At 40.3% G+C, this 14,540-nt stretch overlaps 1 protein-coding gene across 2 annotated transcripts in view; it reads right to left on the bottom strand.

Annotated features, from left to right (window-relative positions):
• PPP6R2 (protein phosphatase 6 regulatory subunit 2) overlaps nt 1-14,540 on the bottom strand; it is a 110,451-nt gene that overhangs the window by 34,052 nt on the left and 61,859 nt on the right. For both annotated transcript variants that reach the window (XM_009272440.1, XM_009272441.1), the window contains exons 6-12: nt 10,588-10,653; nt 9,099-9,211; nt 4,354-4,467; nt 2,984-3,110; nt 2,332-2,484; nt 1,395-1,598; nt 670-734 (exon numbers count right to left, since the gene is read on the bottom strand). In XM_009272440.1, coding sequence (XP_009270715.1) covers nt 670-734; nt 1,395-1,598; nt 2,332-2,484; nt 2,984-3,110; nt 4,354-4,467; nt 9,099-9,211; nt 10,588-10,653 — 842 coding nt within the window. The remainder of the gene's footprint in view (nt 1-669; nt 735-1,394; nt 1,599-2,331; nt 2,485-2,983; nt 3,111-4,353; nt 4,468-9,098; nt 9,212-10,587; nt 10,654-14,540) is intronic.

Below are 14,540 nucleotides of genomic sequence, written 5' to 3'. Positions count from 1 at the left end.
CAAACCAAAACCCAACCCACCAATTATGGCCTGACACTAAGCCTAAAATAATTACAGTGGGACTACAAAGCACTTTGAAGCCATAACGAGCTCAAAATAGTGAGGGAGGACCAAAACATTTAGGTGGACAAAGAAACAGAAGCCTAGATAATATTTTCACTTTAATATGTTTTAGGGTTTTTTAATTATTTAGTTCTTATAATCATTGCAATCAGCATGAACTCCAAGTGCTTTATAAAGTTAGAATATTAAATGTGGGGCAAATCTGGGGCAAAAATGCTTGCCCACCTCACTTCCCATACAGTTGCTCACTCTAGGGAGAATATAATTATGCATTAAAAAAAAAAAAGAAAAAGTAAAAAGTTAATAGTCTATGTAATTAATATGCTATGTAATTTCCTGAGAAAGCAAGAAAGAACCATATTGTGTATTTGGGTTGAGATGTTATAAGCATTTAAAAAAAAAAATCATGCTTTCAAATTATATGCCTACTTGGTGAATTTGCTTTTTAACATGCAAATAATCCTAATTCCAAATCACAACTGAAATCCAAATCATTTTAGACACCATTAAATTGGAAATTATCCAAATAATTGAAAGAATATTTCAAGGCAATATTCTAAATCTGCAGCCCTAGAACAAGGGCCTTCTGAACCCGAAATCCCTTACTGTATTTTGTCATTGGCTTCCCAGGCATCCAGTATCCTTTGCACTAGGCAGCATTTCTGGAACAGCTAGAGAAAAAAAAAAAAAAAAGAGAGATAGGAAGAACATTTCAAAAGTTTGCCAAAGTAAGACTCATGCCTTAGGAAGTCTGTACTGAACTATAGTTACTTTTGTTCATTCCTTCACTCCTACTGAACAAGAACTTAAAGTTCAGCACTTATCTTCCCCAAGAGCTCAAGTTTCTTCTTTCTCATTTTTTTTTTCCTCAGAGGATCCAGGGAAAACAGTTATACCTATAAACATCTTCAGCCTGCTTTTGGGCTTCACATGAGCAGCAATGAAGAACATTACTGTCATTTTGCAAACACAACAAAAAATTTTCATCATTAGGGCCACAATGCAGAAGCTAAAATGTAGTTAGCTAGTTGTAGTTGGGGTTTTTTTTTGTCCAAAGTTTATATGCATCTTCACTAGAAAAATTAAATAAAAATGGATTCACAAGCCCATTAAAATGAGATGGGTGGTATGTTTATTTTGTAATTGGATGCTAAAAACAGATGTACAAAAGCAAATACACTTCCACCCAGAACTGACAGAATCAAGCTGTATCTAGACACTTTTAAATAAACTCCATGCTCTTGAACAGTTCGTCATACCATTTTCTTGTTAACGCATATTCTGGCTGAATCAATCAGTCTAAAACTCTCAGGTGACACGACCAGACTTACATGCGTAACCATGATATTCTCGGTATTGTTTTCTGGAGTCTCTAAGCTCTCTGTGGCCACATTTCCATTCAGCACCTCTTCTTTGCTTTCTAGGTCATTAGTAGTAGTTTTTCCCTCTTGCACAGAGTGTGAGAGAATAGCTGCTATGGACAATTCCACTTGGAAATGCAAAAAGTTATTCCATGTGTATTTAAAAAATAAGTCCTGGAAAAAAATGAGAAATAAAAGAATTCATTCTAGATACACCTTCCCATTCTTAACAATCGAATGATTTAGAACACTGCCCAACTAGTTGTTTAATCAGCAGTTCTGCTAAAACAATGTTACTTATATGCCTCAGTATCCACTTATAGTTGAATGGGCTCTCTTTGCTCTGCTGTAACGTATACTTTCCTATAAACCGAGCACACTGGAAATACTCTCGTACACAGCCAGGGCTCACAGCGCAGACATACTAAAAATAAACGTTATCTGTTCTATGGCAGAACTGATCATAAGAAAAATATTAAGAAAATAATTTCTAAGTATAAAAATAATTTTCTGAAAGACTGTTCTGGTTATACTGGCAGTTTTCAGAACATGTCCCTGTTCACAGCTAGACAAAAAGATCAGCTCTCAGTATTATGAGAGCTGATATAACCAACATACCCAAGCTTTCTCAATAACCAGAGTATTTTGCACACACACTACTAAACTACTGTAACAATAAATTTGAAGCATGAGGTTCAGTTCAAAATACTAAGCAACTGTATTTGTATTACAAAAGTTATTCTGAAGATGGATGTTCCTCCTTTCAGCAGATTAGAAAAATAATTACACACCGGCACACGTGGAACAAACTACCTTGCACTGAACAGATGAAAGGGAGAGCAAAAATGTTCCCAGTTTAAAGTTACTTCCCCCCTCCCCATCCACAGTGTCACACTATATTACTCACAAGTAGTAAGTTCATGGTACTGAGTCTGCATAGTTCCTGATTAATACTGGGAGTGTTTGTGTGAAGCAGAGCAGCTATTAGACGAGATCCATGAAGACGAGCATTCCCCAGTGGCTCCTCCAAGACACCAATTGTAGTTAGGATTGCTGTTTTCTATCAGAGAAACGGATAATGAGTACCTCAACAAAGATCGGCATTTCCTTGGGCGTATATGCACAATGATTTGACTAAACATAACTAGTTCATTTCATAAATATTCTCTGCAGGTAAATGTAAACCAACTTCCCACACAGAGGACAATGTCGTGTGACCACTGAGAGACTTGTACTTCCTAAACTGAAGATTAAAATCCAAATATCCACGAGCTAAAAGTTCCTTTCTCTTCACCCCCTCACCATCTTTACACAAGCCACCAGTCCCAACACATCTCTACTTCTTGGTTTTACTCGAATACAATGGCTTTCAAAATTCCTACTGCTTAGTCCCGAAGCACCTGAATTTTAAACTTTAAGCGTGAATTTTTCTTCAAAAGACATTTGCCTGTTCCAGCATATGGCGCTTTCAGAAAAGATCCAGGAAGCCTGTGTATAAGGAAAGGGAAACCCTGAAATGCAGGAGCCATTTGCTCTTGAGAAAGGCTGAGACGCTTTACCTTGGGAGGGCTGAGCAGCAGCTGGTGGAAATCCTTTAGCCTTGGTTCAATCCCATGCAAGATGCTGCTATTGACAGTGTAAGACCTTTCAAATCCCTGAGTGTACGAGTCCATCAGTCCTTCCACTCTGTAAAGAAGAAAAGCACAACAGTTAAGATTTGACAAAATCTTAAAATGGTCTCCAGTCATGCTGTCCACGTTGGTAATTTTCTCTTGAAATATAACTACTAATGTGAAAAATAATAATTTCCAGCTACTGAATATATTTACATAACTACACTATATTAATAAATCATTTACAAGATGATATTCACATAATCAAAACTGTGAATGAGGTGAGTGGGAAGACAGACAATAAGCCGTCTGCGGAGCTGACAAAGACAAATTACTGAAGCGCTTCCTGGTTTTTGAAACTTCCCGAACATTTGAAAAGTAAATTACATCAGCAAGAGTTAACTATAAACATTTGTTAAAAACTGTAAACCTTCCACAAGTGTTCAAAAAGAAGTACATAATACTAACTGATGAAAACCTTGAGCAGGCATGTGGCTGTGCTTATAATCGTACCTCTTTACTGGCAAGCACTGAATCACCACAACTATTACCAGCCCCTTCCAACAGCAGAGTCTCACATAAGAATAAAATAAATACTTTCATTTCAGTAATGAAATGTAATTCCAGCGAGGCCGGAATGGGCTAGATAGGAACCCCTAAGCCTCTAACTCATAACTTTTCAGAGATCCTGGGCACAAGACACAGTAGAATTAGTATCTCAACTTTTCAGTTTTAACTCTGCACATGACTTTCTGACTAGCAACTTGTTTGCCCAGTGCCATCTTCTGTCCTTCTCTCCAGCACCTCTTCCTAATCTTCCATTATCTCCTTCACCCTTCCTTATTTTCTCCTTTTTTAGAAATTGAGATTTTCAATGTCTCACTTCCTCCCCAGAACGCCTTTTGCCTTTTCTCCTCTATCTCCATAAAAAGAAATAAAAGGGGGATATAATTTTAAAAAACAAAACTAAAACTATACAGCCATAAATAGATATATACATCATCACACAGATTATGCATGATGTACCATTTCCTCCCCCACTCTGCAAACGTTTTGCCGGAAGATCTCTGCTATTACAGGCAAGACTTTGCTATACACACGCAAGAGAACTAGAAGAGCCCGGAGAAGGGCCCAGTGGCCAACTGGTACAACTGCCATGAGGTACAGCTACTGCACCAAAAAACCCAAACAGCCTTTCTTGTACTCATTTCTAGACAGCACTTCACACTAGGCCAAAAAAATTACTTTTTTGCTTAAGTAAAACTAGACTGGAGTTCCTAAAATTGTTCTTGCTAGGGAAGAAAGTGCTAACTTACCCAGAGCGCCTTGTTTCCAGCAACGTTAGAAGAACTTGTGTTCCATTCACTATGCAATTTTCAGTCTGTTCTCCATCAAACATGTTCTTCAGGAGTTGCTCCACACATTCCTGCCTGTTGATCAACACACACATTAGCGGTATAAGAATTAGAAACATTTGGCAGTTGCTTTAATCACAAAAATTTTTTTTTTTTTTTTTTTGAGAAAGAATAAAGACATTCCTCTCTAAAGTCTCATATGACAAGAATGGTTCTACACCAGGTTTCTGAACTTGCTTACTAAGGTCATTAAGGAAAGACCTGGTTATAACACCTAGACTCCAAACCAAATTGTCATTCTCCTTTATCAACAGGATATACCTCTTCATTATAAACTGGAGGAAAACCGAAGTGTTAACTCAGTCAATTAAATTTAAGACAATATGTAGCTATTAGCTGATAGTCTAAAATTATCCATCAGAATCGCAGAAGAAAGACAACAAGCAGTGGAAGGTGACCCTTATCATTTGCCACTGGCAGAAGATGATCCAGGACCTGGAAACAGAGGCCAACAAATGCTAACTGTAAATAATACGCACACTTTTAGTAGTCTTGGCTATCATCCCCTTGAAATATTTTAACCAATTCACCATCTCTTTAAGCCCTTAAACCAGGATAATACTGACAGATTTGGGGCCAGGTGGAGGGATCACCAAGTAAAGTGTTGAAGACTGCTGGAGTCAGAATGAATGACGACTATGGTCCTTTCTAGCATTAAAAATTATTTTGACACTCAAAACATGGTCTTAGAATTGAAGAATAATTAGCACAAAGGTAAGAGCCCACTTTTCTCTCTACTATTTGCCATGCTAAATGAATAATAGATATGAGGAATACGAGGTTCAAGCTGGCGCTGTTATCATCTACAGCTACTTGACTGCAGCAGTGCCGGCTTCCACCTCTGTATTCAGATTCTCTCCCCATGCTAATTCTGCGGATGTTAATGACAGTTCTCCAAAATCCAGTACTCAGCAAGTGCCTTTCTTGACTTGCTAAGTCACATGTCCAGCTAAAAACAGTATTTCTCAAGTTCACAGTCTAATTTTTACTATTTTCTAACATTTGAAAAAAAATCTCATTTACATTTGTATAAATAAAATATGAGATAAAAATGTGAAATACATGAATAATGAATGAGATAGAATTATTTTAATAAGTATCATCTAAATACACTCCATCAGCACAAGCACAAGAGGCAGAGTCAGGAAAAAGAAGTAACAGATTACCATGATTAACTGAATTCACTTTTATTGCATACAGCCAGCCGTTATTGAAAATCTAGATTTGATGTTTATTCTGTAACCCTGATCACGGCTTTCTCTTGCTGTACTAGCTGATCATTAATTCATAATTCATAAATAAAAAAAGTTATCAAAAGATCAAAAAAGGTTACCAGCAATGCTTGGAAAAATTGGCCAAGAAAAGTAATGAGATATGTGACCTTCAGCAAAAAGGTAAGTTGTGCAAAAAATCATTTTCATTCAAAATATTTTTTCTTCTAAACAGTGAAGCGGTATAATGACTTTTACAAATGCTTTTTCAAAGTGAAAAAACATTTTTTTCTCTTATGGAAGCTACAGGTAAAGCTTGAAAACATGCAAAGTGCATATACAGAGAACACCAGGGACGTGAGGGTGAATGGGAGGGAGAGAGAAGGGAGAGGGGGAAGAAGCTGAAGACCGTCTGAGTAAAGTACGAGCGAAACTTCAGATTCCAGCTTTGTATAATTCCCTGTATAATCAAGGAAACTTGCTTAAATTCTACCACTGGTGTCACAGAGGCTCTTGCGAAAGACCACGGGCAGCAATCTTCTGCCCCACACACAGCAGGGCTCCACATCCCTCTCCGAAACTACTGAGAAAGTCTAAAACTACCGAGAAAGTCTAAAACTACCGAAACAGCCTAAAAGTACCGTGTTCTCCACAGCCCACCACACCTCTCACCACAGTGAACCATGACCCTCGTTAAAGGTCCTGGGCTTTCCAGGTGAAATGACCAAGCCGGAGGCTCATCTCCAACCTCTAAAGGGCTCAAAACTGATACAGACTTGATGAGATGCTGAAGGCTCCACAACCAGGGATGCCATCTGCACGGAAAATCCAACATCGTGCTATCTGGTAAGAAAATATTATGGTAGGGCATGGGACAAAAGGCCAGATCTGCCTTATTTCTGCAGGCGCAGTAAAGGAAATGAAGCACTTAAGAAAGAGCATTTCCTTGCAGGGGCAGAGTTACAGGTGAAGCCCACGGAAGATCTTGAGCACACCTGCGGTGACCACCGCTTTTCAGAGCTCGTGTGCAGCACGACTGACGTCCCGTTTTCACCTACACACATCGGCTCCTGTCCCAACAGGTCCCCCTCATATTCGTGTATGAACTGACAGCTCAGAATCAGGAGAAAATAACAGCAATGTCACAGAAATTAAGAAAGCTCTGGATCAACAAAAACATGTAAAAGAGGAATTTTAAGCCCTAGTCATAGATGCTATATTATTCATTGCAAGTCTCTTGTTTCATCCCTTTTCTGTCAAAATGGCGCCTTTAGGCCTAAAAGAGCCTTTTTTTTATTTTAATCTCACATTGAATCTCCAGTAAATGTTTTCAGGTTTGAAGCAAATATAGGAAGCAGTAAACATGCTAACATGAGCAATTTAAAACTACATTATAAAGAGCAAAGAAACAATGCCAAGGGAATAGACTAAACTTGAAAAATCAACATTTTCTGGTACACAACTCATACTTAACATTATTTGGGAAATAACTCCTAATAAAAATACTCTTTGAAAGTGCAAGTTTCTCATCAATATATTCCCTCAGTAATATTAGAGAAGTTAGCTCTGGATTTAAAAAACAAAAAAAATCCTTTAAATGAAAAAAATTCTTCCAAGTTTCACTGCAAGTTGTCTGGACCTACAACCGCAGGTTCTGAAAAGAAGCGCTGAGCACCGCTAGCTGGGATCACAAACATCCTTACATCCTTTTTTCAAGAGAACACCTTCTAGCAAATGTAACTTAAAAAACCTGAAATACTACAAATGCTTCTTTTGCCAGCTATACACTATTGCCATTTTATCACTAGGTTACATCTTTAGAATAACCCAACGCACCCCCCAAACAGTTTCCAAATGATGGAATTCACTAGATTCCCCTCCCCACAATTATTTTAGTGACAGACTGCCTTCAAGTAAGTTATACAAGATTGTCTGCAAACATGACAAAACACTTAGGAACCAAAACAGCTTTTCTACTTTTCCAGCCAAACTACCAGGGCTAATAAAAGACAACAATATCTCTATTTACAAATCTTGTCTGCAATGTTTATCAATCAGAAGGTGGAAAATGATTAAACCAATTATGTGTCTGCATTGTGACAGGTCATCGATATATAAGGAAGACATTTTTGACGCTGAGGGTGGTGAAGCACTGGCCCAGGTTGCCCAGAGAGGTGGTGGATGCCCCATCCCTGGAAACATTCCAGGTCAGGTTGGACGGGGCTCTGAGCAGCCTGATCTAGTCGAAGATGTCCCTGCCCATGGCAGGGGCGTTGGACTAGATGACCTTTAGAGGTCCCTTCCAACCCAAACTATTCTATGATTCTATCTCTAGTTAAAGCACTGCACAATGTTTCTGAGACATGATGAGAGCTCATGATGGTTGCAGGTGACAGGGCTTTGAGGAAAAAGTAGCAGCTGACACTACCTCTAATGTATTAATGGATCCACAGGGATGGTAGAAAGAGAGAGGAGATCTGAATCGTCACTGTCTAGCCCTAACACCACAAATAAATGGAATTACTTTCTGAATGATGAGGGAGGGCTAGGGAGGCATTTAAAGTGTGCAGGCTTACTTCTTTCAGGGTTCAACCCAATTTGGAGAATAAAAACAGGAAGATTAATGATTCAGTCTAAGTAACAGCCAGGCAGACAATCTTTGGTGAGATGTATCAGGCAGTATCTCAGCATCACCTTATCTCTGTGGAAGTGCATGCAACCCAAGGTTCACATTAAGTTAAGAAATTTACAACTGATATTTGACTCAGGAGCCAAAAATAGCATGCCAGAGGACACTCAGATGTGTAAGGAGACCTCAGCAAAGGTTGGAAGGTAAGCTGATAATGCCCCGTACAAAGTGCATGGTGACATATGAGCTACTATGGTGAGAGAACTCCTTCTGTTGTCACAGCATTTTCTTCCCCATTTTGAAGAACGGCAACTTGATGATCTGAAATCCATCTATATGGTGCAACATGTTTATCAGCAGGGGAAAAGAGCCACTGATTGGCCAAGTATGACTGAAGCCCTGCACCTAAGTCACACTTGGCACCAAGGAACACCGTCAACATGGGAATTTTAAGATTTGTCTTTGTGGGATCTCCCTCAACTATTGCCACTGCAGTTCACCTTTCTCCGAATTCACTATGAGCGTTTTAACACACTCGCGAGTATTGCCTTGTCTTGAATTAGGCTGTGAGCTTTGGGGATCATTAACCCCAATTCTCCTGCCTGCAGACAGAGCTACAAAACCCAGAAAGCTCGACAGAGGCGGTTAAGTGATGCTACAATTTAAAAGCAATATTAAATGGTTGGCACAAATGTCAAGACTTAAGCAAAGGTTTGACATGCACAGTTTGTGTCCCTGGAGAGCTATCAGTAAGTGACAATGTAAGTAGCAATTAGTTTAGCAACAGTCCTCTGACAAGTACTTACGATTCCAGTGCTGTGAGAAGTGGATCAGGCTCAGGTATATCCTGGAGTTGATTGCTCTGGTCTCTGCTCAATCTTATGATATCACACAGGGTCTGGGAAGCATTTGATTGCCTCTGTAAACAACGACATAGAGCACATTTCAGTGCTAACGTCTCAACTTGGCTCATTCTGGCTGTCAGAGAAAATTTAACATAGCTGGGAATGCAAGAAACTGAATAAATCAATTTTTCAGAACAACTGCTACCATGCTCTAGATTATTCATCTGTTAAATATAACATTGATGTGAATTATTAGAAGCATTAACAGATCTTATAATCAAAGAGGAGGTCTTCCTAAACTTAACAATTAAATGCAGTTAAAGATTTCAGAAAGTGAGGATTCTTTTTTTATCTTTCTGACCAAGTGTGTTAACTTGCAAATTTCAAATACAAGTATTTCATTCTTACTTCTCACTACTCAGGAGGTTTCCTGCGTAAAGAAAAATAAATGACTTGATAAAACCCTTTACAATTTAATTACTATGTATTAAAAGGCTTTAAAGTCGTATTTTGCTAAATTAATCGTCTCATTCTGGCTATCAGTCAAAGACTGTCTGTAGCTACTGTATGTTTAAGATCTTATGTTGTAATTTAGCATTCACCCGTAAGATAGCACTGCTGAAGGCATACAAATCAGCATGTTATTTCCCGTTTTTTTCTCTCAGAAGGGGCAATTTTTGCTGTGATGAGATGAGGGGATCATATTGTCGGCATTAACACTATACCAAAAGAATCCTGCGCCATCCAGTTCGCTTTGCTGCTGGCACTCGCAGGAATCTGTTAACAAATGCCCCCATCCCCGTCTAAGTCAACGCAGGCCAGCTAGAGATCAACACGCTTCTTGTGGTTTTCTGCTCAGCATCAGGGATAGCAGTCAACACTCAAATGTGAAATGATAGTGTAGGAAACTGAAATCCAGACCTGGAGCTCCTGGCTCCGACGTTTTGTGAAAATTATTGAAAGAACAAAAAAGGGGAAGGGGAAAAAAAAAAAAGAGAGCACTCATAAAATTTAATACTCAGCACGTCTTTCTCATGGGCTTAGAGAATTGCATCCTGTAGATTTTATAACTGAATACCTTACTTAGGGTCTAAAAAGAATTGAAAGTTACAGTGAACTGGTTAATTTTAAGTTTTTCAACAGCTTGTTTCAAATAACAGGTTCCTACTTGAAACCAAGTAAGTTACCACTGACTGTAGATATTGAAAGGAACTGATGCAGCAGCAGAAGGAACTAAGAAATTGGTAGTAAAGTAAGTCAAAACCAGATCAAAAATATGACAAAACATTTTGGTATTGAGCTTGGCAACCAAAGGACAGGGATGTCCATCCATACAGATTATCTCCTTCCATAAGTCACCTGGGCATTACTGAAGAGACAGAGAGAGATTCTTCTGGACCTTACAGGACCCACTACCCAAAAAGACAAAACTTAGTCTTGTCATACTCACGTCCTCATCCTGGCTTGAATGGATTAGTTCCACAAGTCTCTGAATAATCTTTGCTTCATTAAGCCACTGGAGGGAAAGGAAGGGGAAAAGAAAATCCTTGTTTGATATCACAGAATTCAAAACAAGAGGATCTTCACAAAGCTTTGTGTAACACAGGCTTTTCAAGAAGGGAAAGCCCTTTCCTTCTATTTCATAATCAAAGCCACAGGCAATATACCGACCCCCCTAGGCACAGATAAAGATGCATTTTAATTTGCATCAGTATGTACACCCTGCCCACAGAACTAAAAACCTAAATACCTTTGGAAAACACGGGATAGATCAGTCACAAACACTATCTCATCTGAAGCAGCATCAGCATAATTATCAACATGTTTTCCTCCTACCATTTCCTCTTAGAGTCTTACCACTGTTTACACTAAATAATTTCTCAGACTTTGAGATGACATAGCAATGCTGCTGTTATACCTCATCTCCTTGCTCTATGCCAGCTCCAGACTACTTCCTTTTCCTAATGCAAGCTATCACTTTACCTCCCTTTCCTGACCGCACGCAAACCAAGTACGCCATCTGCAAATGATACCTTCCAGTTTCTCCCTTCCCAGCTTCATCTGCAAGCTCAACGTCTCATTTCCACCCATCCATTTTCACTCAAATTTCCATGGTCTTCATTCCAGGCAAACTGCTAGATGTCTAACATTAATCAAACTAATCAGTCAGATCAAACTAATGCATTCTCAGTTGCTTTTGAAATAACTGACCAAACATTAATTGAAAGGAAAAAGACTTTGGAGATTTCTGCAATGATATGATCTTCCATCATTCTTCAGATGAGTCATGGCGAAAATGAACAGTCCCCTGCCTTCCACTTCTTTATAAGAAGGCTCTATGCGTTATCTTCTCCCCTTGAACACTCATTTTTGTTACCTATTCACATGACTTCAACTATAATCATTACATTGACTCTTTACCAGCTTTGCTCTAATAACCTTCCTACAGATCTCGTCCTGTCCTCTACGATTCCACGTTGAGTATGATGTATGTCTGACTTGAAACAAAAATTCCAGATCACCATTTTTAGTGACTTTGCCCATGAATAACACTGCTGTTTTCCTACTAAGTCTGAAATGTCTGACTTTGTCTCCTTTCTGGTGTCCCTTATTATTGCAAAAATACTAATGTTGTCCAAAAATCTACCCAGCATACAGCTACAAAACCAAGTATGTCATTCAAGACCACGTTTTCAGATCTGGTTTCTGTGATTTCTTCTTCCCAACATCCAGTTTACCCCAAAGTTCAAAAAACTGGGTTCCTAAGACATTTTTCCTCACCGGTCTCTCTACCAACCCATCTCTTCAGATTCTTCCACTGGTTTCTAGTTTCTCAGCATCAAAATTAAACTCCTGAACCTTCTTCTCAAGACCATCACAGTAGAGTTGATCCCTGCTCTGGTTTAATACATCAGTCTTGCCATCTTCATTCCACTAACAAAGCAACCATTCCCTCTCTGTTCATTTAGTCTACAAGCGTATTTTCTCATCTCCCTGTGCTTGGATACGACTACTGAAATCCTTCTTTCAAATCCTAAGACTCAGTCTTCTGATGACAGCTCAGGTAGCTGTCAACTGGCAATTTACCAAAACAGCTTCATCAAGATTAATGAAATTCTCCTCATTGATACCTTCTAAAAAACAGTTGCTCAAATCTATCAGTTATGCCTACTGGCAGTCTCTGTAACAATAAAATTACCCACCTCTCCTCTCCCTTTCTCTGTGCTACGCTTGCACGTTTCATTTTGCACCATCAGTTACACGCCCCGTGTTTGCACAGCACCATGACTACGAGCCCACACTTTGGCTGCCATCTCTCGGTATCCCCACAGTATTAACACATTGCACAACTTCAACAAAAAAAACCTTGTATCAATTTTTACCTGCAAGTTTTCTTTCTTCAAATAATAAGCTCCATAGATATGGTACAGTGGGTATTTCAGCCTGTTTGTCGCTTCATGCAGAACCTACCTGCCAATCTGTGTCAGCAGAGGAATTTTTACCTATCGAAGTTCCATCTACCCTTACGACTTCCGCAGCCCAGAAGACGACTTATTAACACTCCTGCGTTAAATGTATTTTCTGTCCCTTGCAGAACACACCAAGTTAAATCCCAGCCCTCCACTGTAGTTTCAACTTTATTCTGTATCAACATCCTCCCGCAAGCCCCCCACCGGTTGAGCCTATGGGCCTTATTAATTAAAAATGGGAGTTGTTATACAGTAAACAAGAATAAAAAGGTTCTCTCTTTTTGCCTGGACTACCATAATAATGGGCTCTGGGGGGAGTTGGATGGCCACAGAGAGAAGTACTGAAGGGAGAGAAGCATGATCATTCATATGAACAAAGGACTACTGTTCCTGGGCACTGAGTGACACAGAAAATGAAATTCAAAAGAAAAAAAGAAACAACTGAAATAATTTGTTAAGATCAGAAGAACAATACCAAAATTTGGTGAATTAAGAAGCACCTAGTAAACCTGCAAGAAATTAATTCCTCTGTCTTGAGGCTGTTGTTGAAGAGATGGACTTTGACATTCACAAGAATAGGAATACTCTGTAATTGACTCCTCAAACGAAAGCTCTGACACTTGCAGGGCTTACAGACCTGGACTGAAGTACAACAGCGTTACCCTCACCGCCTCCCTTAAAGAGAGTCACACCTGAAACACAAACCCTTCTGACCACATGCAACTCAGCAGCGCGTTTACTCTCACTGATAATGACACACTTGTAAGGAATTCACGGACAGAAAACTTGCACATATGTGCAACTTGAATTATTCTACAGGAGAAGGAAGACTGCAAGACGCAGAGCCAGCAAGCAGGAGGCGGTTGATGTAGCAGTTGTTTGTTGTCTGCAAACAAACCAGACTCCTGTTTGCCGCCTCCTGATTAGGGAGCGCTGGGCTTGGGCCCAGCTGCTGCTGGGGAGCACCTGTATCACTGTGCTCAGGCACCATAGAACAAGTGGGACATGGCAAACTGGTTGTGCTGGTTTTGGCTGGGATAGAGTTAATTTTCTTCACAGTAGCTAGTATGGGGCTATGGTTCGGATTTGTGCTGGAAACACTGCTGATAACACAGGGATGGTTTAGTTACTGCTGAGCAGTGCTGACACAGGGTCAAGGCCTTGTCTGCTCCTCACCCCACCCCACCAGCCAGCAGGCTGGGGGGGCACAAGAAGTTGGGAGGGGACATGGCTGGGACAGCTGACCCCAACTGACCAAAGGGATATTCCACACCATATGGCGTCATGCTCAGCATATAAAGCTGGGGGAAGGAGGAGAAAGGGGGGAACGTTTGGAGTGATGGTGTTTGTCTTCCCAAGTCACTGTTAGGCGTGATGGAGCCCTGCTGTCCTGGAGATGGCTGAACACCTGCCTGCCCATGGGAAGCAGTGAATGAATTCCTTGTTTTGCTTTGCTTGCGTGTGCAGCGTTTGCTTTACCTATTAAACTGTCTTTATCTCAACCCACGAGTTTTCTCACTTTTACCCTTCCGATTCTCTTCCCCATCCCACCGGGGGGAGTGAGCGGCTGCGTGGGGCTTAGCTGACAGCTGGGGTTAAACCACAACACTGGTCCAGGCAAACTGGGCCTTGGCAGTTAATGAGGCAGTGGGCACTGAAGGGGATGTGGAGGTGCTGCTCGAGGCTGCATGGGACTGCAAGAACAATGCAACCTCAGTGGTGACATGCAAGAGGGCACTGTCCCCACCACCAGCTAGGTGGTGGAACATGAGAAAAGCTCTTTCATAGAATCATGGAACGGTTTGGGTTGGAAGGGACCTCTAAAGGTCATCTAGTCCAACCCCCCTGCCGTGGGCAGGGACATCTTCAACTACATCAGGTTGCTCAAAGCCCCGTCCAACCTGACCTGGAATGTTTCCAGGGATGGGGCATC

Source organism: Aptenodytes forsteri, unplaced genomic scaffold (genome assembly GCF_000699145.1).
Source record: "Aptenodytes forsteri isolate BGI_AS27 unplaced genomic scaffold, ASM69914v1 Scaffold302, whole genome shotgun sequence".
Lineage (NCBI taxonomy): Eukaryota > Metazoa > Chordata > Aves > Sphenisciformes > Spheniscidae > Aptenodytes > Aptenodytes forsteri.
The sequence above is the reverse complement of the archived record's forward strand: the minus strand, read 5'-3'. Positions and strand labels throughout refer to the sequence as shown.